At 44.3% G+C, this 25,834-nt stretch overlaps 3 protein-coding genes across 5 annotated transcripts; 1 reads left to right on the top strand and 2 right to left on the bottom strand.

Annotated features, from left to right (window-relative positions):
• Positions 1–198: 198 nt before the first annotated feature.
• Positions 199–9,674, bottom strand: LOC311131412 (mediator of RNA polymerase II transcription subunit 26-like). 2 transcript variants are annotated; one of them, XM_084164379.1, is made up of 3 exons: positions 9,330–9,674; positions 1,966–2,043; positions 199–1,867 (listed from the first exon to the last, which is right to left on the bottom strand). In XM_084164379.1, the coding sequence occupies exons 1-3, from the start codon at positions 9,399–9,401 to the stop codon at positions 203–205; spliced, it is 1,815 nt and encodes a 604-aa protein (XP_084020505.1). In that variant the 5' UTR covers positions 9,402–9,674; the 3' UTR covers positions 199–202. The 2 variants fall into 2 exon arrangements, with proteins under 2 accessions (XP_084020505.1, XP_084020506.1); XM_084164380.1 differs by having other exon boundaries at positions 1,966–2,040.
• LOC311131414 (trimeric intracellular cation channel type A) lies at positions 8,396–24,166 on the top strand. Of its 2 annotated transcripts, none has more exons than XM_084164383.1 (6): positions 8,396–8,723; positions 16,542–16,698; positions 16,948–17,132; positions 17,270–17,357; positions 17,776–17,893; positions 23,348–24,166. In XM_084164383.1, the coding sequence occupies exons 2-6, from the start codon at positions 16,592–16,594 to the stop codon at positions 23,552–23,554; spliced, it is 705 nt and encodes a 234-aa protein (XP_084020509.1). In that variant the 5' UTR covers positions 8,396–8,723; positions 16,542–16,591; the 3' UTR covers positions 23,555–24,166. The 2 variants fall into 2 exon arrangements, with proteins under 2 accessions (XP_084020509.1, XP_084020508.1); XM_084164382.1 differs by lacking the exon at positions 8,396–8,723 and adding an exon at positions 14,231–14,464.
• On the bottom strand, positions 10,850–13,901 carry LOC311131013 (small integral membrane protein 7-like; the record flags this gene model as incomplete). Its single annotated transcript, XM_084163843.1, has 5 exons — positions 12,962–13,901; positions 11,557–12,456; positions 11,362–11,422; positions 10,995–11,083; positions 10,850–10,862 (listed from the first exon to the last, which is right to left on the bottom strand). Exons 2-5 carry the CDS (start codon positions 11,586–11,588, stop codon positions 10,850–10,852), a joined length of 195 nt encoding a protein of 64 aa, XP_084019969.1. The 5' UTR covers positions 11,589–12,456; positions 12,962–13,901.
• Positions 24,167–25,834: the final 1,668 nt, after the last annotated feature.

The raw sequence follows: 25,834 nt of genomic DNA, 5'->3' as shown, positions 1-25,834 counted from the left end.
CCATCGAACACTGATCAGCTATTGCTTTTTATAGACAGCACAATTAGCAAGGCCTCTCTTACACCAACTCTGCAAGGGAGTGAGCAGGTTCTCCTACCGACAAGTGCCTTTTTGCACGCCGACTTTACACAACCCTCAAGGAGGGAGCAAAGGAAGGAGCTATATATCCCTCTTAATTCTGAAACCACAGCTCATTAAACTCTCAGTCTAGGCAGACATATGGCAGGATGTTCAGCTTACTCTCATCCCCATGTGGGTCTAAGGATATGCACTCTGTCCAATCATACCAGTTGTCCTTGGTGTCATAGCAACCGTTCACCCCAGGCCAGTGCTCTTTGTGTATTCTGTTGAGGTCCTTGTTTGTGACCTCTCGGCTCACCCCTGGTAAATCCATGTCAGGGATATTTGGTACAAGCACGTGTGTTTTTCTGGCCTCTTTGATATGATGTTCCTCATGTTTCAAGTACTCATTCATGAAAAAGTGTGCCCCGGAGGTTTGAGCCCCAGACGATGTGAGCACATTGCTTTGACGGTTAAGGTAGGACTGAATGATTTCGTTCCTCGACAGCTCTGTCCAGTTGGTCTGTTGGAAGGGACTGGGATTAACAGGGGGATTCTGTGCATATTGATTCTGCTTCAGCAGTTCTGTCCGAGGAGGTTCTGGCGTGACCGGCCACACTGTAGCCTCCCGTTCCGGGTAAGACTCTTTGTGGGTCCAGGATTTGATCTGCCCTGTTACAGGGTCAAACGTAAGTCTACGGTCTTTTAATCTACATGGTTTTGTGCTCTCTTCCGTGGGCTGCCCACCCAAGTTCACTGTATAGTCTCTGGACCTGTATTTGTTCCTCCTCTTTCTCACTGTGCTAGTGGCAGCACCATAGCCCTCCGCCTTCACCTCGCTGTGTGACGTGGCTTTTGAGTTGTGCAGAGAGTCAGGTCTCATGGTACTGTGCTGAAGGCGTTGGTCCACGTCTGCCGGTCCGTCCTGATGAAGGGCGGACTCTGCAGACGGAGGCCCTACAGTGAGGGAACCCTGGATACATGAGGTTAAAGGCTGTGGAGAAGGCAAAGGAGAGGGCCCAAGTCCAGAGCTGTCCATAACCGTGGGGCTCTGAGCCGTGCTCAGTAGAGTTGTTGCTTTGGGCGCAGACAGTTTAACAACCACGTCCTGTTTCGTACTTCTGGGACTATACGAGTTGCTATGTGGGCTTTTGGGCTGATGCGGCCCCCTTCCTGAGGCAGCCAGGTCCATTTTAGCTTGCTGTTGCAACACAGCTGTTTTGAGCAATGCGGAAGTGCTTGGAGGTTTGGCAAGTCCCGGTGAGCTAGGGTGAGGTTTGACGGCGTTGATGGGAATTTTGTTGAGTCTGTCGTTGTCAAGATGATCAGCACTATCATTGTCTGATTTTGGATGTGCATGAGCATCAAGTGTGTCCGTAAAAGCCTTGGGGCTGGCCCCAATTCCATTTATTGGCAGCCGTGAGTTTCGTGTTCTTTCATTGGCAGTTTTTTTAGAGATTTTCGCTGGTAAGTGCTGTCCATCCCTCTGCTCCCCCTTGCATTTTCTGTTGCCTGACTTTTCCGCTTTAGGGGAGTAACAGTTGTTGAAGTCATTTCTACTCTTGAGCTCCGAAACCGTTTTATCCGAAGGCGGGATGGCAGCTGGAGGGGAGACATCCGTCCGGCAGGGATTGGTACCACCGTTGACAGCGCCTGGCGGCCCTCTATGCCCCTTGGACCGTGCCTCACTCTGCCCAGGCTCAATCAGCTTCTGCCAGGTGCGCAGGAGCTTCTTTGCACGCTTGGCAAGATCCTCATCCTTTGTCTTTTTCCTTACGTCGTTGATCAGCTTGCCAAGGCGGGTTTCCTTGAAGAAGAACAGGAAGTTTTTTTTTAGTACAACACCCTCTTGGCAACATATTTCCAAGAGCTGACATATCCATTTTTGTCCCCAGCATTACCTACCTCAAGTGCTTCTTTGGTGATTGGATATTTCTCCAAATAGGAAATGACATCCATTACAGCCACCATGTTGCAGATCTGCTGGAGAGTAAAGAACAAATCATGTTAAAACTATGAAAGAGACAAATGGTCAGAGAAACTCAATTAATTTATAATGACAGATGAGTGTATACAACAATTCAATCAAATCTGGTAGGGGCCAGATTGTAGAATATGAACTTCAATTACGCCACTTCTGTTTTGCAGATAAAACCAAGGCTCTGAGCATGAATTCTCTTCACTCAGAACAATACATTCAAATAATTGAACCATTGGATTAAAAAACCCACACTGACAGCCATAGTCAGTGGTTTACATGAATAGGCCTAACGGTTCAATGGATGTATGGTTCACACTACAGCCACTTACTGACCTATGGGTACCGACGGTATGAATATAAATAACTTTCGCCAACAGGTCATGTTGTCTGCAGGCAGCAGGACTCAAATACCTTTAGCTAACTTATTTATAGAATGAGCCTCTTTGGATAGCTTCTTGGTAGTTCCCCTTTCCTTGACAATTTGTTTAGCTTTAATAACATACCCTTCTCTCAAAAAACAATATACAAGAGTAGTTAGATACTGATGTTTAGCCCACTAGTCTCGCATAGACACCACTTTCAGATGTACACCTGTATCATATACCGGGGGCTTAAACCGAAAGCAGTTTCGAGTTTGAGATTTAGAAACTAAGAATATACAGTTGATGTTGGAAGTTTACATACACCTTAGCCAAATACATTTAAACTCAGTTTTTCACAATTCCTGACATTTAATCCTAGTAAAAATTCCCTGTCTTAGGTCAGTTAGGATCACCACTTTATTTTAAGAATGTGAAAATGTCAGAATAATAGTAGTGATTTATTTCAGCTTTTATTTCTTTCATCACATTCCCAGTGGGTCAGAAGTTTACATACACTCAATTAATATTTGATAGCATTGCCTTTAAATTGTTTAACTTGGGTCAAACGTTTCGGGTAGCCTTCCACAAGCTTCCCACAATAAGTTGGGTGAATTTTGGCCCATTTCTCCTGACAGAGCTGGTGTAACTGAGTCAGGTTTGTAGGCCTCCTTGCTCGCACACACTTTTTCAGTTCTGTCCACACATTTTCTATAGGATTGAGGTCAGGGCTTTGTGAAGGCCACTCCAATACCTTGACTTTGTTGTCCTTAAGCCATTTTGCCACAACTTTGGAAGTATGCTTGGGGTCATTGTCCATTTGGAAGACCCATTTGCGACCAAGCTTTAACTTCCTGACTGATGTCTTGAGATGTTGCTTCAATATATCCACAATTTTCCTTCCTCATGATGCCATCTATTTTGTGAAGTGAACCAGTCCCTCCTGCAGCAAAGCACCCCCACAGCATGATGCTGCCAACCCCGTGCTTCACAGTTGGGATGGTGTTCTTTGGCTTGCAAGGCACCCCCTTTTTCCTCCAAACATAACAATGGTTATTATGGCCAAACAGTTCTATTTTTGTTTCATCAGACTTTTTTATGCCGGTTTTGGAGCAGTGGCTTCTTCTTTGCTGAGCGGCCTTTCAGGTTATGTCGATATAGGACTTGTTTTACTGTGGATATAGATACTTTTGTACCCGTTTCCTCCAGCATCTTCACAAGGTCCTTTGCTGTTGTTCTGGGATTGATTTGCACTTTTCGCACCAAAATACGTTAATCTCTAGGAGACAGAACCTGTCTCCTTCCTGAGCGGTATGACGGCTGCGTGGCCTCATGGTGTTTATACTTGCCTACTATTGTTTGTACAGATGAACGTGGTACCTTCAGGTGTTTGGAAATTGCTCCCAAGGATGAACCAGACTTGTGGAGGTCTACAAAAAAAAAAAAAAAAAAAACTGAGGTCTTGCCTGATTTCTTTTGATTTTCCCATGATGTCAAGCAAAGAGGCACTGAGTTTGAAGGTAGGCCTTGAAATACATCCACAGGTACACCTCCAATTGACTCAAATTATGTCAATTAGCCTATCAGAAGCTTCTGAAGCCATGACATCATTTTCTGGAATTTTCCAAGCTGTTTAAAGGCACAGTCAACTTAGTGTATGTAAACTTCTGACCCACTGGATTTGTGATACAGTGAATTATAAGTGAAATAATCTGTCTGTAAACAATTGTTGGAAAAATTACTTGTGTCATGCACAAAGTAGATGTCCTAACCGACTTGCCAAAACTATAGTTTGTTAACAAGAAATTTGAGGAGTTGTTGAAAAACAAGTTTTAATGACTCCAACATAAGTGTATGTAAACTTCCGACTTCAACTGTACATGCAATTTGTTAACCATTCTACTCAAACCAGTAATGCATTAGGCTAAACCCAATCCACTAAAACAGACAGGCTAGGTTTATTCAACAAACTTGGCTCAACAATAAGAGGGGTTTGTTCCAGATATGTTCATGTTCAACTAAAATTGTTAATACGGTATTATATAAAACAACCCAGATCAAATCTGTGCTCTGAATTGGATCAATGAATTATGCTGTAAGCAGTGGCAGAGATTAAAGGTTATTTTCAGCAGTGTATGCCTTAGCCCAGGGGTACTCAACTCTTACCCGACGAGGTCCGGTGCCTGCTGGTTTTCTGATATACCTGATAATGAATTGCACACATCAGTCCCTGATTAGAGGGGAACAATTAAAGAATGCAGTGGAACTGGCTTCGAGGTCCAGTGTTGAGTTGGAGGGCCTTAGCCCAATAATGGACCAAAGGAGCCTAACGTTACTCATTATACTCCAAGGATGTTCTGTTTAAAGGCGAATTGGCTCTGAAAGCCAAAAACTCAATCTAAACGTGAATCGATTCTCAATTGAGGTACGGTTCTAGAAACATAAATCCCTCTCATATCACATAATTATTTCAGAAATTCAAAATACACACTCCTATACACTGTTTTAACCGGTTTTAACAGTTGCAGCTGACAGTGTTTTCCAGTGACAACACGTTTGTGGCGTTCGCCTTCCGTTTACACACAGGTGTTTGGAGACGCTGATAGCTAATTAGCTTAGATAGTCCACTCGGTCTTCCGTCTGTTTTCCGTAAACAAGCGCTGTAACATGGAAATATGGCCGTGTGGGAACCCTAACCCTATAAAAAGGTATGTATCAATTGAACCTTCTTTTGCTGATATGAAAGATAACGTCCTTATGCTTCCAATACCGTAACGCAAGTGATGTGTGTTAATGTTCAGACAGAGCGTCAGAGCTCTTAACAAAACTCCCCCGTACAGAAGAAACCTTCGTCCAATGACGTATAATGCAGTGTTGCCAACTTAGCGATTTTGTCGCTATATTTAGCGAGTATTCTAGCGACACATTTTCAAAACATCGACTAGTGACAAATCGAGCTACTTTTTCTGGTGTTATTGGAGACTTGAGACTGACGTGAAAGTACGTATCGTTCTTACTCTTCTCAACGAGCAGCGTGTGCTGCCGTGGGCCCCACCCCCGTCCCAAAGCACTCACAGGCAGCCCAGTCCTCGCACAGCAGTCCCTCCCAGCTGCAGTCAGAGCAGGAGATGTTCACCCCTCCGCGTCCAGACTGCAAATTAATCGCGCATGTGGGAAGCCGCCGCTGGCTGATCCCGCCCTGGCTTACATTCAGGGCGGGATGTAAATGTAAAATGTTCTTTGTCTAAAATAAATCACTGCATTTGACTCACACAGCCTCAGTCACTTACTCACCTCGTCCACTGTGTGTGTGCCTCTCTGTGACATAAGCTAAACATCTAGCTGGCTAGCTCATCATGTACCAGTCTAAACTGTACACTCAAAAATACAGAAAGAAGTGGGAATCAAACCCTGAATTCAAAGGCTGGTTGAAGCCGTTTATTGGAGATGATACACGGACATACTGCCTGTATTGTAAGGCTGATTTCTACTCCTTACTTAGTGATGTAAAAAAAAACACAAAGCCTTAACAGTTCCACCCAAAAAAGGCTGCCATTTATGGCTTAAAAAATTGACTCTGCAAAAAAGGCTGAGGCCACCATGGCATTAGCTATCGCTGAACACTGTTCCATGCTGGCATGTGATCACATTGGAGAAGCATGTAGAGCTGTTTTCTCAGACTCCACTGCTGCTACCTTAATGGTGTCCTAGCACCATACTTTCTGAAAAAGTTGGTCGCAGATGTGGGTGACCAGCATTTCAGCCTCCTCCTCGATGAGTCCACGGATGTAAGTGTTTCTAAGTACCTGGGGGTTGTGATAAGGTACTTTAGTGACACCAAGCAGACAATTGTATCAACATTTCTGGGGCTTGTTGAGTTGGAGGGAGGAGATGCCAAATCTATAGCCTGTGCTGTTGTGGCTTTCCTCAAAGTGTTGTCTTAAAAAAGAGAAACTCCTGGGGATATGGACTGACAATGCCTCTGTTATGACGGGGATTAACAATGGGGTCCATAAAGTGCTGAAGGAGGAGTATGGCCTCAAAGATCTGGTTCTTATTCGCTGTGTGTGCCACTCTCTGCAGCTTGCTGTAAGTTATGCTTCCAATGACACCATCCCCTGTAGTGTGGAGTACTTGGTACAAGAGACTTATAACTGGTTTTCAGTGTCTCCAAAGCGCAGGGAGGCCTACAAGGCCATATATGAGACCAACTGTGGGGAGAAACCTTTACAGATAACCAAGGTGTGTGCCACACGTTGGCTCTCCATTGAACCTGCAGTTTCATGCATTTTAGACCAGTGGGAGGAGGTTAGGCTGGATTTCACAGTCACCAAGTCCAGTGAACACTGCTACATGGATGAGGTTTTATACTCCATGTACAGTGATCCTCAAAACATATTGTATCTGACTTTTTTGAAGTCAGTGCTGGGTGAGGTACAGTTGGCCATCAAGGCTTTTGAGGGAGAGCAAGTAGATACTCTTAAGCTACTTGACAGCTTGGTTAGCCTGATCAAGTCTGTGAGCAGCAGGGTGCTGAATCCACTGGCAAATGTTGATGTACTCAAAGGGCCAATAGATGGATAAATCAGTCCCAAACCGTACCTTGGTTACCTTTTTGAGTCAAAGGCAGCTGAGCTCCACCTTGCGCCTGAGAATGAAAACAATGTCCGAAAGCGGTGTGTAGCCTTCACCATCTCCCTCACTAATGAGTTGAGGGTGAGACTGCCGGACAACATCGAAGCATTGCAGTACATGTCAGTTTTCAATGTGGAGGAAACTCTAAAGCACAATAAGAAATAGAAAAAAATAGCCAAGCTCCTTGGCTACTCCCCTGCAGAGATAGACAAGATTGTCCAGCAATGGCGTGCCATCCATCTTAGTAAATGGAATGAGACAAAAAACACACTATGCTTCTGGAGTGAGATTTGGAAGTTCAGGGATGCAGCTGATATCAACCCGTTTCAAGAACTTGCCATGGCTGCTGTGTCTTTGTTGTCCTTACCACACTCGATTGCTGAAGTCGAGAGAGTATTCAGCCAGATGAGTGTGATAAAAAGCAAACTTAGAAATCGGATGTCCTTGCAGACCCTTAACTCCATCCTGTACATTCGATATGGACTGAAGCTGTCTGGTGAGGCTTGCTATGAGCAACAGCTGCCTGATAATGTTTTGCAGTTTTTTGGCACATCAGCTGCTTACTCATTTAAGTCAGCTCCCTCAGTTGCTGAACCTGCCATAGAGAGCCTTGACCAAAATGACGATGACCCACTCTTTCTGTGAGCCAGCACAGCCTGTGTGTGTGTGGAGGGGGTTTTGGAAGAAAAAAAAACAATCAACCTGAATTAGGGCAAGACTAGTTACCATCATTTTCTCACATTGTCATTGACAGTTTTTTCTATTGTCTCTTTTTGGTCTATTTAGATTGTTAATGTAGATTGTATACAAAAAAAATGTTTTAAATGTTATGGTTAAAAATGTTCATGTTTTACTGTGACTTGTTGTAGTTCTAAACATATTTAGGGTGTTTTTTTACTCACTTTTTGTCTCTCCCACAACGTTATTCCGCTCTCCTACAGCGTCCATCACAATTACATGCACATGGCCAATTATGCAAATTAGGCGATGACGTCATTTAGCGACTTCTAGCCAATAGCTACTTTCCTTACTGAGGAGTTGGCAACACTAGTGTAATGTAATGGAACTGAGAGTCATGATCAAGGGCTAAGTATGCCTATGATGACAGGTACAGACTGTAGGCTAGAAAGAGTGCACCTTGACCAACAGACTTGGAGGAAAGCAAGTGTCCTTGTACTGTGTCGTCACTTCTTCAAGAGTTTAACACTTTTGGTTGCCTCAGCCATTTAATTCAAGAGAAAACATTGTTAATCACATATAATGAAAGTTGTTGTGCCTTTGTGTCAGATGGCCCCATGTTAGCAACCAGTAGCCACAGCAGCCATTATGGAATGGCATTCACATTGAACAACAAAAGAGCTGATTGGCTGACACTGCCATTCCAAAATGGCTGTTGTGGCTTCTTCTACCTAACACGAGGATGAAAAGGACAGTTTTCCGATAAAACTTAAACTAGTAGGCGTTCAATCTTCTCAGTGTTACAGTTGGGATAATGGCACAATTCGGAGTACAACGCATTTCTCATCCCTGGATGAGGTACGTTTTCCGATCCATATCTCGCGCCGGCTCCGCTGTGATAATCTACACAGGAAGCCTGTCCGACACTAGTGCAGCTGCCAGCAAGCGGGTCGGATCTGCTGGCTACTAATTTCCAAAACACTGCTGACGTTGGTGCTGGGTTTTGAGAGGTAAGATCATCCTTCCAGTTTGCTGGCTAGCTAGCTACAGTGATTGGGCCTAGCTAAAGTAATGGCAAAGTCGAACTCTGGTTTAGTTAGCTACAACAGTCCTAGCTAAGTGGCAACGCAACAGAATAACTAGCTAGTTTGATAAGGTTAAGTTTCGAATGTCAACTTTAGCTAGCAAAGTTAGGTACAGTAGTTAGCTAAATGACAGGCAGGTAGCTAGTTAACTAGCATAGAACAACAGACAGGTTGAGAACAGAATACGTTAACATGTTTGGGGTCAGTCCAGACTCGTGGGTTTATGTAACCGTACGTTAGCTAGCTAACTACTACAGAGTTAATTAACTATTGTTGCCTAGTTACTAAATTCCTAGTATTTACTTTGTTTATCTAACAGGCAGGCTTCCAGCTAGATAACATTAGTTAACATGGCTGGCTAGCTACCTACCGCGTCGTTAACTACCACTGCACTGGCTCAGATAACGACGTTAGCTAAGTTAGTTAGCTAGCTAATGTTCGCTGTCGATGTTTGTCATGAGATTTCACAGTAGGGGATCATTGCAATAGTGTGGACAGAGACACTTCAAATACGTGGAAACATTAACTCACATTGCTTTGGCCATCGATGGCCTGCATCAGCCGGTCTCTCATCTGCTGTGGCGTTGCCGTGGCCGCTGTCATTGCCTGGCAGTGGTGCGGATCAGTTGGCAGGGGGAGAGAATCCTCCGAAGACACGGGTGGGTGACTTGCAGACACTCACAGACCTTTCGGGAGATGTGCTAGTAAATAAAGCCCCATATTCTATGGAGCTTTGTTTGTCCATGAAAGTGTATTCATGTATTTCGTAATGAATACGTATCTCCAGATAGAGGATCTTCCGAATACTCGTGCCCGACTGCCTCTTCGGCAGCAGCCAACGCTGTGGCCTTTATCAACATCGGTTTCTCTGCTGTTCAAAACACTGAGCTATTGACAAACGCTCTCCTGGTGCATCGTGGGAAATGTAACACAGAAACGTCGTACGTTGTTGTCACGACTGCACGTGCACTGCCACGGACTGAATTGATCAGAAATTCTTTGTGTGAGTCTCCAGTTATATTACTTGGTTATCCTGTTACATTATGGGTGTGTAACCAAACACTTTAGCTGAAACATTAAATTGGTCTTAATTCAATACATTTAACATGAATGGTGAAGCCCAACACATACATTCTAATACATTTCAAAACTGTACTGTGTAGCCTATATACCGTATGCTTATTAATTTCATTGATGAATCAAGACTTGATACACAACTGTTTTATGATTTTGTTTAATTGTATTTAAACTATAACATGTTTACACAGATGAGCTAGTGTGTGTCAAACAATGCACAATGTGATTGAGTGCAGGAACCAAATAAGGTTGAGAACCACTGAATCAGATGACACACTACTCAAATCCTAAATTAGGAAAGGAAAAGAAAAGAAGAGATGAAAACGGTACTGATGAAAACACCAAGTGCATTTTAGAGTAAAGGTTTATTATACAAAACTAGATCATAGACAAAAGTACGCAACAAAGCAATGATAAAATGAAGTCTGACTGCTCTTAACATCAGAAGGCCTATGTAAGACAAACATCAAACATATCAAATGGTTGTGGATTTCAATATTTTCTCATTCTATTCACAAGGTTTTGAAGAAAAGGAGGACTATAGATAACAGGTCAGCAATAGGGCTGGGAGTTGCCAGGGACCTCATGATTCGATATTAACACGATACTGAGATGCCGATACAATATGTATTGCGATTCTCACAATTCTATATGTATTGCGATTCGATACTGTGATTTTATTGCGATTCGATGTTTCAAACATATTGCTAACCATATGTCTGCTGCAGAGGGACGAGAGAGCCATGAGAACCAGTTTTGGTCAGTCATGGAAATAAAATAGCTAAATTGGCTCCCTATTTAAAAAGCTATGAAGGAAAAATACTGTAGTTTTGGTGCAGGTACAACTAACTAGCGCAAAGATATTGCACAGAATGGTCGCAGGTCACAGGATCCGACACGAATCTCAACTCAAAAAATTTGAATATTTTGTGTTTTTTTTGCAGGGGTTCCCAATCCAACAATGAAGTTGATCACTATCCAAACAATCTGTAAACGTAATAGACATGGGCAATTAATACACAATACATTATAGTCAATATGGTATACCTTTTGAGGCACAGAAGCATATCAGTATGACAATACGAGTAGATTAGCCTCTACAAGATGGCAGATACTTACAGAATCATGCAAAACATCATGAATATGTTCCATAAGGCAATGAAGATCCGGAAGTAGCGTAGACTTAGGAGGAACTCTGATGTTGTCACCTAAAACAAATATGCTATGGCATCATTTCAGATTTATAGAGACCTTCATTGTGTGTTCATGCACCATCATTCAATGCAGCGTACCAATAAGTGCTTCAGCCCAACTCAAATGCTCAGAGGACGGGGTAAAAACGATGCAGTAACATCAGCCATAGCCTGCAGCCTATGTTCTTGAAAAATAGATGATCTATCTCAATGCAGACCTCTTGAGTGTCCCTTCTTTAATTTTCATGAATAGTCACTCTGAACTTTTCTAAGGTGAGGTTTTTTTAATGCACCACACCTGTAGTTGGTCCACGAGGATCATCTCCAAATTCTCCTTGTGATTCCTTTCTCTTCCTGTAATAGAGGACAGTGTTGATTGTCTTGTGTTGATGAGCTAGTAAAAATAATATGTGGTCCAGCAATATTCTCTGTTTAGTGTTACCGGGCACAACGTCTTCAGGGCAAGACAAAAATTGTATCATACTCACAGTTTGAAGTTTAACACAGCACCAGCATTCATGAGTAAGGTCCTAAAAAGGATGACTTAGAAATTGTTGGAAATTATCACTTTTAATACAGCACTCCAACTTTGGCATTAAGCAAGTCAGGTATGTGGCAATGAGGATAGCTGGTAGTTATGTCTAAACTGGGCTACTGTAGCTCGCTAACGTTAGTGAGCTGGCAAAGAAGGTACTAGCTAGGCTTGCTCAGCCACACATAGGCTTTGCTGGTAAGTTAGCAGTGTTGGGAAAGCTACTCTGAAAATATAATTTACCAAGCTGCCAACTACTTAACACTTGAGGAAGTTAAGCTACACTAAAGCTACCCTTAAGAAAAATATAGTTTACTTAACTAAAGTTACTTTGAAAAAAAATACTTTCACAAACTTCTTGGTGAAAAAATATCTCTAAATCTAAAATGTCATAGACTGCAAATTGCAAGACAGATCACTCTGTAGTCAGATGTTAACAGAATGAATGATTTAGCCTATTAAACACAACAACTGAGAATTAGGCACACAAAAAGTGTTTCAAGTGAGAATTAGGCAGGTCTGATGCCAAAAAAAAAAGAAAATGTTTGCCTACTTCACCCATATTTTTGCACAAAAAATAATATTGTAGTTCCAGTAGTTGGTTACACCACTACATGGCAAAAAATGTAATCCGGGGGGTGCTTTACTTGGCCATCGCGCTCTAGCAACTCCTTGTGGCAGGCACGGCGCCTGCAGGCTGACCTCGGTCGTCAGGTGAACAGTGTTTCCTCCGACACATTGACGCGGCTGGCTTCCAGGTTAAGCGGGCGGGTGTTAAGAAGCGCGGTTTGGCGGGTCATGTTTCGGAGGACGCATGACTCGACCTTCACCTCCCGAGTCCATTGGAGAGTTGCAGCTATGAGACAAGATCGAAATTGGGGTTAAAAATAAAAATTAGTGGCCTTTTATTGTCCCCAGCACAAGGTGCACCTGTGTAATGATCATGCTGTGTAATCAGATTATTGATATGCCACACTTGTCAGGTGGATGGATTATCTTGGAAAAGGAGAAATTCTCACTAACAGGGATGTAAACAAATTTGTGCACAAAATTTGAGAGAAATAATATTTTTGTGCATATGGACATTTTCTGGGATATTTTATTTAAGCTCATGAAACATTGGACCAACACTTTAGATGTTACGTTTATATTGATTTGTGTTCAGTATAGTTGAACTACATGTAGTTCACTACTCCCCAACACTGGAAATTAGCTAGCTTGCTAACAACAACAATCAAACTACACACTGGCTGGTTGAAACAAAAGACCACTATTGTCACATTCCTCGTTGTTAAAATATAATTAGTCTCTTTATTACGTAGTTGTTTTCTTTGGTTTCATAATAAAAAGGCCAGCATTACCCGAATATTAAGAGATCCCCGATAATGTTGTCCACATCACAGGCGCTATACTTCCGCTAACGTCATAAAAAATTGTCGAATGGCTGAAGGGAAATCCTGGGGCGTATTCATTACGCCTATTCGGTTGCAAAACCGTTCTTAAACGGAAGAACACGGAGAGGGACCTACCTGAATTTGTCCAATAGAAACTCTCGTTTTAGTTGTAAAACGTTCCGTTTTGCAACAGTTTGGACTAATGATTACACCCATGGGATATGTTCAGTAGAGAGAACGTTTTGAAAGGGGTAGGCAGCCACATGGAAATATAATCAACCCACATAGGGGGTAATAAATGGAAACAATCAGCTTTGGACATAGGCCTATAGACTCCTATTTTATATTCAGCACCATTTTGACAGCATTTTCATAAATCTACGTGTAACCTAATTTAATCGATTATGAACATCTGTTTTACTAGCCACTAGGGGAAGCCCGTGTGCCAATGTGTAGGCCTACACTAGCTATCGCACCGTTGGTCACAATAAACACATTCCGCACTATATTCACGGGAAAGCTTCCAGCCACCCCATAGGCTTGAGGAGGCTTTTGATTAATGAAATGAGGTTTCAGCCCCTTCATTTCTCATCATTTGGCCAATTTGTTAAACAAATACAATACTAAATGACCGAGGTTCCATGAATAGAATACATCATAAGCCTATTCTATTCTACCTGATTTATTGCAAATGTCTTTATTTTAGGCTACCAGATGCAGGTGCCAGGTGGAATTGTGTCTCTAAATCAATACAAATATTATTATTAATCTGTAATCGTTTCCATTAGCCTGTCAAGATACGATTCTGCACCCGATTTTTCACATCGGGTTCCAATGCCAATTCATTTAGGCTACCTAACCCACGATTTAGGCCTATATAAAAACGTATTATCGTAAAATAAACCGTAAACCTGTATAGTGACATGCGCATCGTGTCTTCTCTTTCTCTCTCCCTCTCTCTCTGTCTGTGTTATTTAAAGAGCACTATGGCAAAGCGTAAATATCTTTCTTTTGCCAGCTAACGTTAAAAAATTTGATTAAATAATGTATATAGCTGCATATCTGATAAAAATTGGGGACTCAAAAAGAAAAGCCTACCTGTCATTTTTCAACAGTAGGGACGAGTTGCATGGGGAGCTGACAAATAAGACCAGTTGGCATAGAAAAAACGCTCGGCCGAGAACAAATTATAAAGCTGTGCAGATGAGGTATATTAATAGGAAGGCTTGACTGTCACAGTCTTTTTACTCGTGAAGACGCGGAGCTTCGTGGCGAGTCGCCGGACAACTAACGTTCTAGTTACGCAGTGATCATAAAATACATTTGGTAGTGTTAAATCTTAAATCATGGACGTGTTGGAAGTCCTCAATTTGGGCGATGTAGCCCAAACGTTCTCAAAAATGGGAATGTTTCCCGTTTTTGATCTTGCTTATTACATCGTGTCCATACTCTACCTCAAGTATGAACCAGGTTAGTGGCATTTTTTTCCCTATACATTCATGTTCAAAAAATGAAATCAATAGTTGTAATGGATTTATAATTCTAATTAGGTAGGCTATTGAATATAATACAGGTCAACTTTGAAATAGATGGGTATGTTGAATAGGTTATAACCTAGGCTATATGCGTTGTCAACCCCTGAAAAGTATAACACCAATAGATACATGTACCTATGCAAGTAATAATTTGTCAATTTATACATAGGCCTACTATGGAAATCATTATAAACTTTTGATAACTTGAATGGAATTTTAATTTGTCCAACGAATAACATTTGCAGCAGCAGCTTGGCCTACTTTGAGAGAAGAAGTAAGAAACCCCTACAGGAGTTAGATTAATCCAGTTTCCTTTAATACCTCACATTTCCCAACATTTAGCCCTTTAAACAGAAATGGTCTCCTGTATGAAATCGGATGAGACCCGTTGCATACCAAAGCTTTGGCCCCCATGCAATAAATAGAATGTCCTATAAATAGATGTCAGTGGGCTAGCTACACACTACAGAAAGTCTCTTCTGTTTCGGAGTAGGATTGTTCACAGCCCATTTGTAATGGTTATTGTAAGACCTCATTGACATTGTATTAATCAAAGGTGAAGCTTACAATACTCAATAATATTTTCAGCCAAGCCTCTTAGAGACCAAAAATATGGCCAAAAGCACTGATGTTGGCCTCGAAATGAACATGTCTAATAAAATCCCAGCACTATTGTACCCTTCTGCATTCCCTTGTTCACACAAATAAAGGTAAACTGAATGAAGAAATTGCATTTGTTCATTGTGAAATAAGTTTGAAATTACTTACTCATTGACACATTTTTGTGTTACAAGTAAATGATAGTGGTCTATAAAACCTGGTATCAAAATACTCTCATTCCCTACCTTGCCTCTTTGGCCAAATGTTAGTAAAATCTTAGTAAAGACAGGTGGAACGTTTTTTTTTCTCTCCAGTAATGGTTCAGAGAAGCCGCATGAGTTCCTAGACCTATGTAAACCAATCTCTGAGTCACATGTTAGCAGTGGTTCCCTGGTTCCCCATGAATGAGTTTGGGGGCTGGGGTGTTAAGGGTAAAAGTTTATGTCAGGCCTGCCAGTTGCGTTGTGAGGCAGGAAAAGCAATAGAGCAACGTGTATTTTTAGGGTGCATTTCTTTGGATCAGTTTTCTGTCAAACAGCAAGCTAATTGGTCCTACACCCAGAATCACACCTGTTCTTTTAGATCTTGACAGTTCTGGCGCCCAGCAGGGGGACTCACACATCCAGATTTACTCTACAATGTTACAACGATCCATAGATGTTTAAAACACTTCATTATAGTAGCTTTGGCTTTTTAAAATTACTTTGGTTGTAGTGAAAAACTTGATTTCTCTTTCCTCGTGACCAGTAACACAAATGAGTCAAGTTAATTAATAATTGAGTAATGGATGAGTAAAAGGATTCAGAGACTTTCTCGTGTGGTGGGTACTGTAACTTTGCCCTTGAGTAACTCACTCAATGGTGGGAGTGACATGAGTGGATCATTGCTGTAATAGTAAACTGCTGGTATACATTTGATGAGAGCTAAGGAAGAACTAACCAAAACATAATAGTACACACGCGCGCGGTAACACTTATAATAACTTTGATGAATAAGCATTATTAAACAATTGATAAACTATTAATAAATGTATACTTCATGATTTACTAACCTCCAAGTTTGTGTGCGTCTGTAAGTTGTTGTACGTATGTGTATGTTTGTATCTGGTGTGGGGATTTTGTTTATGAAAAAATGTGACAATATAATGACTGTAAGTCGCTTTGGATAAAAGCGTCTGCTAAATGGCATATTATATATTATATTATAATATTATTTAAAAAAATTAAAAGATTTACTATTGTCCAGAAACATTTATAAGCATTATAAACATTACAAATCATGAGAATGTATTATATTTCAAATGATTTATGAAACATTTATAATGGGTTATTAATGAATGTTACTAAAACGCGTTACCAATGTATAATCTGACTTAATGTGGGGAATATATCTAAATCCTGATTCTTCTGCAGGGTCAGTAGAGGTGGCTCGCAAGAGCCCTGTGGCCTCTTGGCTCTGTGCCATGCTGTATTGCTTTGGGAGCTACATCTTAGCAGACGTTTTGCTCGGCGGTTGCCCCCTGGACTATTTTCAATACAACAGCCACATCCTCCTAGCCTCCATTATTTGGTAAGATTGTTTAAATGGTTAATGTGCTTATCTTCATACATTATTGGTTTAGTGTTTTTTTAGAAAGTGCAAAACCTGTGTCTGTATATGCCTAGGATTGTTGAAATAGGCCAAATTGAATTTGGAGTAACATTGATAGTAATTATTTCAAAATTATTTAGAAATGTTGTTGTCAAATAACAAAACCGCCACAACATTATTAAAATGTACTCTTTTGTTTCTCTCTCGTTCACAAAAATGTAACAATAGGTACCTCATATTTTTCTGCCCACTTAACCTGTTCTACAAATGTGTGGCATTCCTGCCTGTAAAGCTGGTGCTGGTAGCCTTAAAGGAGGTTGTCCGCACTCGTAAAATCGCCGCTGGCGTGCACCATGCCCATCATGCCTACCATAACGGCTTCCTCATCATGGTCATCATCGGCTATGTCAAAGGTTGGTGTCTCCCTGCACTTCTTCCCTTTGCTACTGCTGCAACCTGTAGGACCTTCCTTGTGAGTGTCCATTTTGTAAAGAAGCGAGATACAGACCTTTGTCCTAATTATTTAGACATTCTATTTACATCCTCCTAGGGTCAGGAGTGGCTCTCATTTCCAATTTTGAGCAACTGCTGCGTGGTGTGTGGAGGCCTGAGACCAATGAAATCCTCAACATGTCATTGTGAGTTGGTTTTCGTCACGACTCTGTGGTTGATGTCAGCTGTCGACATTTGTTGCAGCCTCCTCAAGCAGGATATATATATTTTTTAATGTCTGGTTGTTAGAAATCTAAGCTGTTTCAGGACGACCTAGGAGGTCCCAGTTCTAGTTTTTGACAGCAAGACAATGTTTTCCTATTACAGCAAATAATCTGATATTGATATTTACATCTACAACTTCTGAAGGTATCAGGTAGTTACACAACTGGATTTGAAGGCATTCAAATGCATTTATTGACCCTCTAGGTATCTAAAAGATATGATACATTTGTAAATTGGGCTGAACTATCCTTTTAAAGCTGACAAATGGATAACAATGGATATTTTCTTTCAAGAGAAATGTTGTGACTGTCTGATTTTCATAATATTTTCCCTCTCCAGCCCTACTAAAGCCAGTCTGTATGGATCCATTCTGTTTACACTTCAGGAGGCACACTTGCTTCCCGTGTCCAAGAGCACCCTCATCTGTCTTTTCACTCTGTTCATGGCTACTATAAAGGTAGGTGCTGAAGTCCATACTAGTGAGTGTGCATCAAACATTTACTCAGGGTTTGGGCAAATATGCTTTAACTCAATGTCAAGGCTGAGGTGTATGTGGTGTGGGAGTCAGGCGCAGGACACCGAAGCTTAGTCCAACAAAGTTTACTTGTGAACCACAAGGCAAAGATACAACGATCGGCCTCAAACAAAACAGAGGCGAGCCATTACGCAAACTATGCGTAAAACAATAAAACAACAAAACAGAGAAAAAACACGCAGCACTACGGACAGGAGAAAAACAACACACAACCTAACCAGTACAACTCAGGCAACTTATAGAACACGTAATCAGACACAAACGGACACGGGTGTAACAGACAGACAAAAGCAATCAAACATAGAAACATTCAACGGTGGCAGCTAGTACTCCGGGGACGACGAACGCCGAAGCCTGCCCGAACTAGGAGGAGGAGCAGCCTCGGCAGAATCCGTGACAGTACCCCCCCCTTGGCCGACCCCGGCCTCGGGGACGGCCAGGAGGACGCGGACCCGGGCGCGTGGGATGCCCACGGTGGAACTCCGTCAGGAGGGATGGATCTAGGATGTCCCTCCTAGGCACCCAGCACCGTTCCTCCGGACCGTACCCCTCCCACTCCACGAGATACTGGAGACCACTCATCCGGCGCCTCGAGTCCAAGATGGTCCGGACCCTGTACGCCGGGGCCCCCTCGATGTCCAAAGGGGGCGGAGGGGTCTCTCCTATCTCATGTTCTTGGAGTGGGCCAGCTACCACCGGCCTGAGAAGAGACACATGGAACGAGGGGTTAATATTCTTGTACTCAATAGGCAGTTGTAACCTGTAACACACCTCGTTCAATCTTCTCAGGACTTTAAAGGGCCCCACAAACCACCGACCCAGCTTCCGGCAGGGCAGGCGGAGGGGCAGGTTTCGAGTCGAGAGCCAGACTCGATCTCCCGGTGCGTATACCGGTCCCTCACTGCGGTGGCGATCGGCGCTCGCCTTTTGTTGACGAATGGCCCGCTGCAGATGGACATGGGCAGCGTCCCACGTCTCCTCCGAGCGCCGAATCCACTCATCCACCGCAGGGGCCTCGATCTGGCTCTCGTGCCATGGTGCCAGGACCGGCTGATAACCTAAAACACACTGGAAAGGTGTTAAATTGGTGGAGGAGTGGCGGAGAGAGTTCTGGGCCATCTCTGCCCAGGGGATATACCTAGACCACTCCTCCGGCCGGCCCTGGCAATAGGACCTCAGAAACCTACCCACATCCTGGTTGACTCGTTCAACCTGCCCATTGCTTTCTGGGTGGTACCCCGAGGTAAGGCTCACCGAGACCCCCAAGCGTTCCATGAACGCCCCCCAGACTCTGGAGGTGAACTGGGGACCTCGGTCAGACACAATATCCTCGGGGACCCCATAGTGCCGGAACACGTGGGTAAATAGGGCCTCAGCGGTCTGTAGGGCAGTAGGGAGACCCGGCATAGGGAGGAGACGACAGGCCTTGGAAAACTGATCCACAACGACCAAAATGGTGGTATTCCCCTGGGAGGGGGGTAGGTCGGTCACAAAATCCACCGAGAGGTGGGACCATGGTCGTTGTGGAACGGGCAGGGGATGTAACTTTCCCCTGGGCAAATGTCTAGGCGCCTTACACTGGGCGCACACCGAGCAGGAGGAGACATAAACCCTCACATCCCTAGCTAACGTTGGCCACCAGTATTTCACGCTAAGGCAGTGCACTGTCCGGCCAATACCTGGATGTCCAGAGGAGGGTGATGTATGAGCCCAATAAATAAGGCGATCACGAACCTCGAGCGGAACGTACGTCCGCCCCACAGGACACTCGGGGGGAGTAGGGTCAGTACGCAGTGCCCGCTCGATCTCCGCATCGACCTCCCACACCACCGGAGCCACCAGACAAGACTCCGGCAGTATGGGAGTAGGCTCAATGGACCTCTCCTCTGTGTCATACCGCCGGGACAGGGCGTCTGCCTTACCGTTCTGGGACCCTGGGATGTATGTGATCTTAAAAACAAACCGGGTCAGGAACATGTTCCACCTAGCCTGACGAGGGTTCAATCTCCTAGCTGCCCGGATGTACTCCAGGTTACGGTGATCAGTCAGAATGAGGAAAGGGTGTTGAGCCCCCTCAAGCCAATGCCTCCACACCTTTAGGGCCTGGACTACAGCTAACAGCTCCCTGTCCCCTACGTCATAATTACGCTCCGCCGAGCTGAGCTTCTTAGAATATAACGCACAGGGGCGGAGCTTAGGTGGCGTGCCGGACCGTTGCGACAGGACTGCCCCAATACCGGCCTCGGACGCGTCTACCTCTACTTGGAATGGTAAAGAGGGATCCGGATGCGCCAGCACCGGAGCCGAGGTGAACAGGTTTTTCAGTTTGACAAACGCCCTGTCCGCCTCAGCTGACCACTGCAAGCGAACCGGACCCCCCTTTAGCAGGGACGTAATGGGAGCTGCAACCTGTCCAAAGCCCCGGATAAACCTCCGGTAGTAATTAGCAAAACCCCAAAACTGCTGCACCTCTTTTACAGTGGTTGGAGTTTGCCAATTACGCACGGCCGACACACGGTCAACCTCTATCTTCACACCAGACGCGGACAACCGATAACCCAAAAAGGAGACGGACTCCTGGAAGAACAAGCATTTCTCTGCCTTGACATACAAGTCATGCTCCAACAGTCTCCTCAACACTCGGCGCACCAGGGCTACATGCTCGGCTCGTGTAGAAGAGTACACTAGGATGTCGTCGATGTATACTACCACACCCTGCCCATGCATGTCCCGGAAAATCTCGTCAACAAAGGATTGGAAGACTGAAGGAGCATTCATTAACCCGTATGGCATGACGAGATACTCGTAATGACCCGAGGTGGTGCTAAATGCTGTTTTCCATTCATCCCCCTCCCTAATGCGCACCAGATTGTACGCGCTCCTGAGATCCAACTTTGTGAAGAACCGCGCTCCGCGTAATGATTCTGTCATAGTCGCAATCAGTGGAAGAGGGTAACTGTACTTAACCGTGATCTGATTGAGACTACGGTAATCAATACACGGGCGCAAACCCCCGTCCTTCTTCTTCACAAAGAAGAAACTCGAAGAAACCGGGGAAGTGGAGAACCGTATGTATCCCTGTGCCAAGGACTCGGCTATGTAAGTCTCCATAGCCGCTGTCTCCTCTTGAGACAGGGGATACACACGGCTCCGTGGAAGTGCCGCTCCTGTTTGGAGATCTATCGCACAATCCCCCTGTCTATGAGGTGGTAGCCGTGTTGCCCTCGTTTTGCTGAACACAAGTGCTAAATCCTCATATTCAGGGGGAATGCGCAGTGCGGGCACTTGGTTCGGACTCTCCACCGAAATCGCCCCTAAGGAAACACCTAAACATCTCCCTACACACTGGGCAGACCACTCCATAAGAGCCCTCTGTTGCCACGCAATGGTAGGATCATGGGTGCTTAACCAGGGAAGCCCCAGCACCATGGGATACGCAGGAGAGTCAATCAGATAAAACTGAATGATCTCCTCATGACCCCCCTGCGTCGTCATCTTAAGTGGTGCTGTGACTTCTCTGATCAACCCCGACCCCAACGGCCGGCTGTCTAGGGCATGAACAGGAAAGGGGGCTTCTACCGGCCGAAGGGGAATTCCTAACCTATAACAAAATGCACGATCAACAAAATTCCCAGCTGCGCCTGAATCTACTAGCGCCTTGTGCTGGGAATGAGGTGCCACCTGTGGAAATCTCACAGGTATACTCATGTGACCAACAGAGAGCTCTGGGTAAGTGGGGCGCCTACTCACCTGAAATGACTCCCCAGTGCGTGACCTGTCGTCCCCTCTCCCAGGAGACCCTCCCCAGCACCTGGCCGCGGTGTGTCCTCCACGGCCACAGTTGGTGCAGGGGATGGCCCCCCTCGGGTTCTCTCTCCTCCTCTCTCTAGCGCCAGCACCTCCGAGCTCCATGGGAATCGGCTCGGAGGTGCTGGAGGGTGGAATGGACGACCCCCACTCGGGACGTCCGCGGGTAGCCAGCAGGGTGTCGAGACGGATGGAGATGTCCACCAACTGGTCGAAGGATAGGTTGGTGTCCCTGCAGGCCAGCTCACGACGAACGTCCTCTCGTAGGCTACACCGGTAATGGTCGATGAGGGCCCTCTCATTCCACCCCGCATCTGCCGCTAGAGTCCGGAACTCCAGGGCGAACTCCTGTGCGCTCCTCTTCCCCTGTCGGAGGTGGAACAGACGCTCCCCCGCCGCCTTCCCCTCAGGTGGATGATCGAAGACAGCCCTGAAGCGGCGGGAGAACTCCGCGTAGGTGATGGTAGCGGCGTCTATTCCCCTCCATTCGGCGTTGGCCCACTCCAACGCCTTGCCGGATAGACAGGAGATGAGGGCGGAGACGCTCTCGTATCCCGAGGGCGCTGGGTGTATGGTGGCCAGGTAGAGTTCCACCTGCAGGAGGAACCCCTGACACCCGGCTGCAGAACCATCATATGCCCTCGGGAGCGAGAGCCGAATGCCACTGGGTTCCGGTGCTGGGAGAGGAGGACTGGCCGTTGGTGATGGTATGGTGTGGGAAGGCGTGGGCACCTCTCCCGTAACCAACCGGCGCAGAGTGTTGGACACCTCGTTCATGGCGGCCCCAAGTTGCCGGATCATGGTGTCTTGGTCGCTGATCCGATCCTCCAGCGACTTGGGTGCCGCCGCTGCTCCTGCTGACTCCATACTGGTGTGTTGTTCTGTCAAGGCTGAGGTGTATGTGGTGTGGGAGTCAGGCGCAGGACACCGAAGCTTAGTCCAACAAAGTTTACTTGTGAACCACAAGGCAAAGATACAACGATCGGCCTCAAACAAAACAGAGGCGAGCCATTACGCAAACTATGCATAAAACAATAAAACAACAAAACAGAGAAAAAACACGCAGCACTACGGACAGGAGAAAAACAACACACAACCTAACCAGTACAACTCAGGCAACTTATAGAACACGTAATCAGACACAAACGGACACAGGTGTAACAGACAGACAAAAGCAATCAAACATAGAAACATTCAACGGTGGCAGCTAGTACTCCGGGAACGACGAACGCCGAAGCCTGCCCGAACTAGGAGGAGGAGCAGCCTCGGCAGAATCCGTGACACTCAAGAAATTGTGCAAATTAATTAACAAAAATCCTTATGGAAAATAATTGTCAATACCCAGTTCATGGATTGAATGTAGATTAATATTTTGAACAGATTTTTAAATGGAATTGATCTCGACCCTACTACAGTACTACATACCTCTCCCTTCCTATTGTTTGCTATTAGTATCAGCAATTAAACAAACTTGATAGTGATCCTACTCTATGGCAATTTAGTTGTCTCAACTAGAAATTACACAAACTAAGTAAATATTTTCACACTTATGATTTCTATTTCACTCAGGTGATTTTGACCACCCGCCACTCTCATGGGTCTCCCTTCGTCCTCATCGAGTCTTGGGTGTGCCACTTGCTCTTTGGCTCCCCTCTTGGAGGTGGTGAGGAGGAGCACCATGCTGCCCCTGCCCCCGTCGCCCCTGTCTCACCAGTCAAAACCAAGGAGGAGCTCAGCGAAGGCACCCGCAAGAGGAAGTCCAAGAAAGCAGAGTAGAATGCAAACTACTACACCAGTGAAGGGGGGAAAAAGGTCCCCCCATCCCCAAAATGCATCTGATCTCCCCTCATGGTCCAGCCTTCTGTTTACAGTAGACATGATGGAGTCTCCCATTCCTTGCTGGGGAAAGGTGCAGTTTGATGTTTACCAAATGAGGCCCTTTCTATTGAAGCAAATGGTGCTTTCTATGTCATATTACACAGTATGTGGATTCTGTAAATAGCTCACCAGTCTCACACTTAAATCATCATCCCAGCCAGTACATATCTACTTATTTATTTATGTATTTACTTTTCTTCTGTGAACATCTCTGCTACTGTGTGCAACAGCATGTGGTGAACAGTGTACTGCAAGTTACATGATTGTTTTAGGATGGCCTTTGTTTCAAGTGCTTCTGCTGTTAGTTATCAATGTTTTTGGTTTAAACCCAGTCAGACCTATTTTAGTAATGTAAAGAAATTGGATCAAAAGCACAATCTGACACTAGATCAGATGATCAGACAACAGAATCAATCAGACAAAAATATAATGTGAATAACACATGGCTGCTTTTTACAAAGAAAACAAGTGAGATTAATGTCCTTTATTAATAAAGGCAAGTCAAAATTCTTATGTGGTGAGAGTTTTTGATTCAGTTGTTTACAATGATATTGCTATATGTTGTTAATGGTTACTGTAAAAAAAAGAAAGTATGAGGCTGCTGGACATTCATACAGAAATGTGCAATATAAAATTACAATTCATTTTGTTTACAAAAGAGAGGGTCACAATACCAGACAGAGCCAAATAGTATGAGGGCAAACTGCCACTGTACCCACATACAACACATGCAATGACTCCCTGACAAAATAAAGGTTCATAAAATAAATACATTTTTTAACAAGTAACCATTTCAAAGAAACAACAGATGTAGGTATTTAAGGAGAAAGTTGCATGTCTTGATATACTTTTCCATGAAGAAGTTGAACATATTCAAAAGTGCAGTGTCATTACAAAAGCATCTTCAGGGGTTGTCATACTGAATTCAAAATTGTGTTGTAACCTGAAGCTACCTCTGTGTTTGTTTGCCCTAGTCCTACTTCCTGTCCTTTGTAGTATGGCTAATGAACCATCACTAATTAACTTTACAGAAGGTCACAACCCCTGACCTCTGACCTTACAGTCCTCTCAGACAGTGGAGGCTGCTGAGGGGAGGACGGCTCATAATAATGGCTGGAATGGAGTCAATGGAATGGTATCAAACGTGGTTTCCATGTGGTTGATACCATTCAATTGACTCCATTCCAGCCATTACTATGAGCTGTCCTCCCCTCAGCAGCCTCCACTATCTCAGCAGTAGATGAGATCACTGACCAAGCACAAGCATTCCCTTTATTTTCCCTTCTCATAGAAATGCTAGCTTGTTTTGTATGTACCTCAATCACATCTCAAATACATAAACAATGCTGTTTTTCAATTGAAACCAAAAGTAATCACTAAGGACGCTTCACTGAGTATAGAAAACATTACACATGCTCTTTCCATGACAGACTGACCAGGTGAATCCAGGTGAAAGCTATGACCCCTTACTGATGTCACTTGTTAAATCCACCCTTCATTCAGAGGGTGAATGGGCAAGACAAAAGATTTGAACAGGGTATGGTAGTAGGTGGCAGGCGCACCGGTTTGTGTCCAGAACTGCAACACTGCTGGGTTTTTCACGCTCAGCAGTTTCCCGTGTGCAACTCAATATTAGGAAGGTGTTCCTAATGTTTGGTATACTCAGTGTATTGTGGACACCTTGACAGATTCAGTGTACTCTCAGTTTCTTCAACTTGGCTAAGACTTTAAACACACAGTTTAAGGAAAGTAGCAATGTTTTTCCAGAGTTGGATTTCAACAATAAAAGGTGACTTGCAAGGAAACAAGTCATGCATCACCTTGTTTCCTGCCAACCTTCAAGTCCATGTCCAAAAAAACAAGGAAACGTCAACATCTTGGGAAAGAGATGCCTACAAGCCTCACCCAACACCAAGCCATCCATTTTTATTTACCCTCTGATAGATAACTGTAGGGAGAGTCGAACAGACAGTCAAATGTAGTGTCATTTGTTTCCTTTCTGACCAGCGAAGCGTTCAAGCCAGTAGCGAAGACAGAAGTCAGTGATTCTTGATTTGTTTTTCCAGCGAGGGACCAGGAGGAGGCTTCTCTGATGCTGAGGGTTAGGCAGGGAGCTAGGATAAATGTACTGGAAGTCATGAAATCCAGTCAAGGTGCATGCACCACAAAGCCTCAGGG

Source organism: Coregonus lavaretus (assembly GCF_964263955.1).
Source record: "Coregonus lavaretus genome assembly, chromosome: 6".
NCBI classification, from domain to species: Eukaryota; Metazoa; Chordata; class Actinopteri; order Salmoniformes; family Salmonidae; genus Coregonus; species Coregonus lavaretus.
Note: the sequence above shows the minus strand (reverse complement) of the source record. Positions and strands in the feature narration are given on the sequence as shown.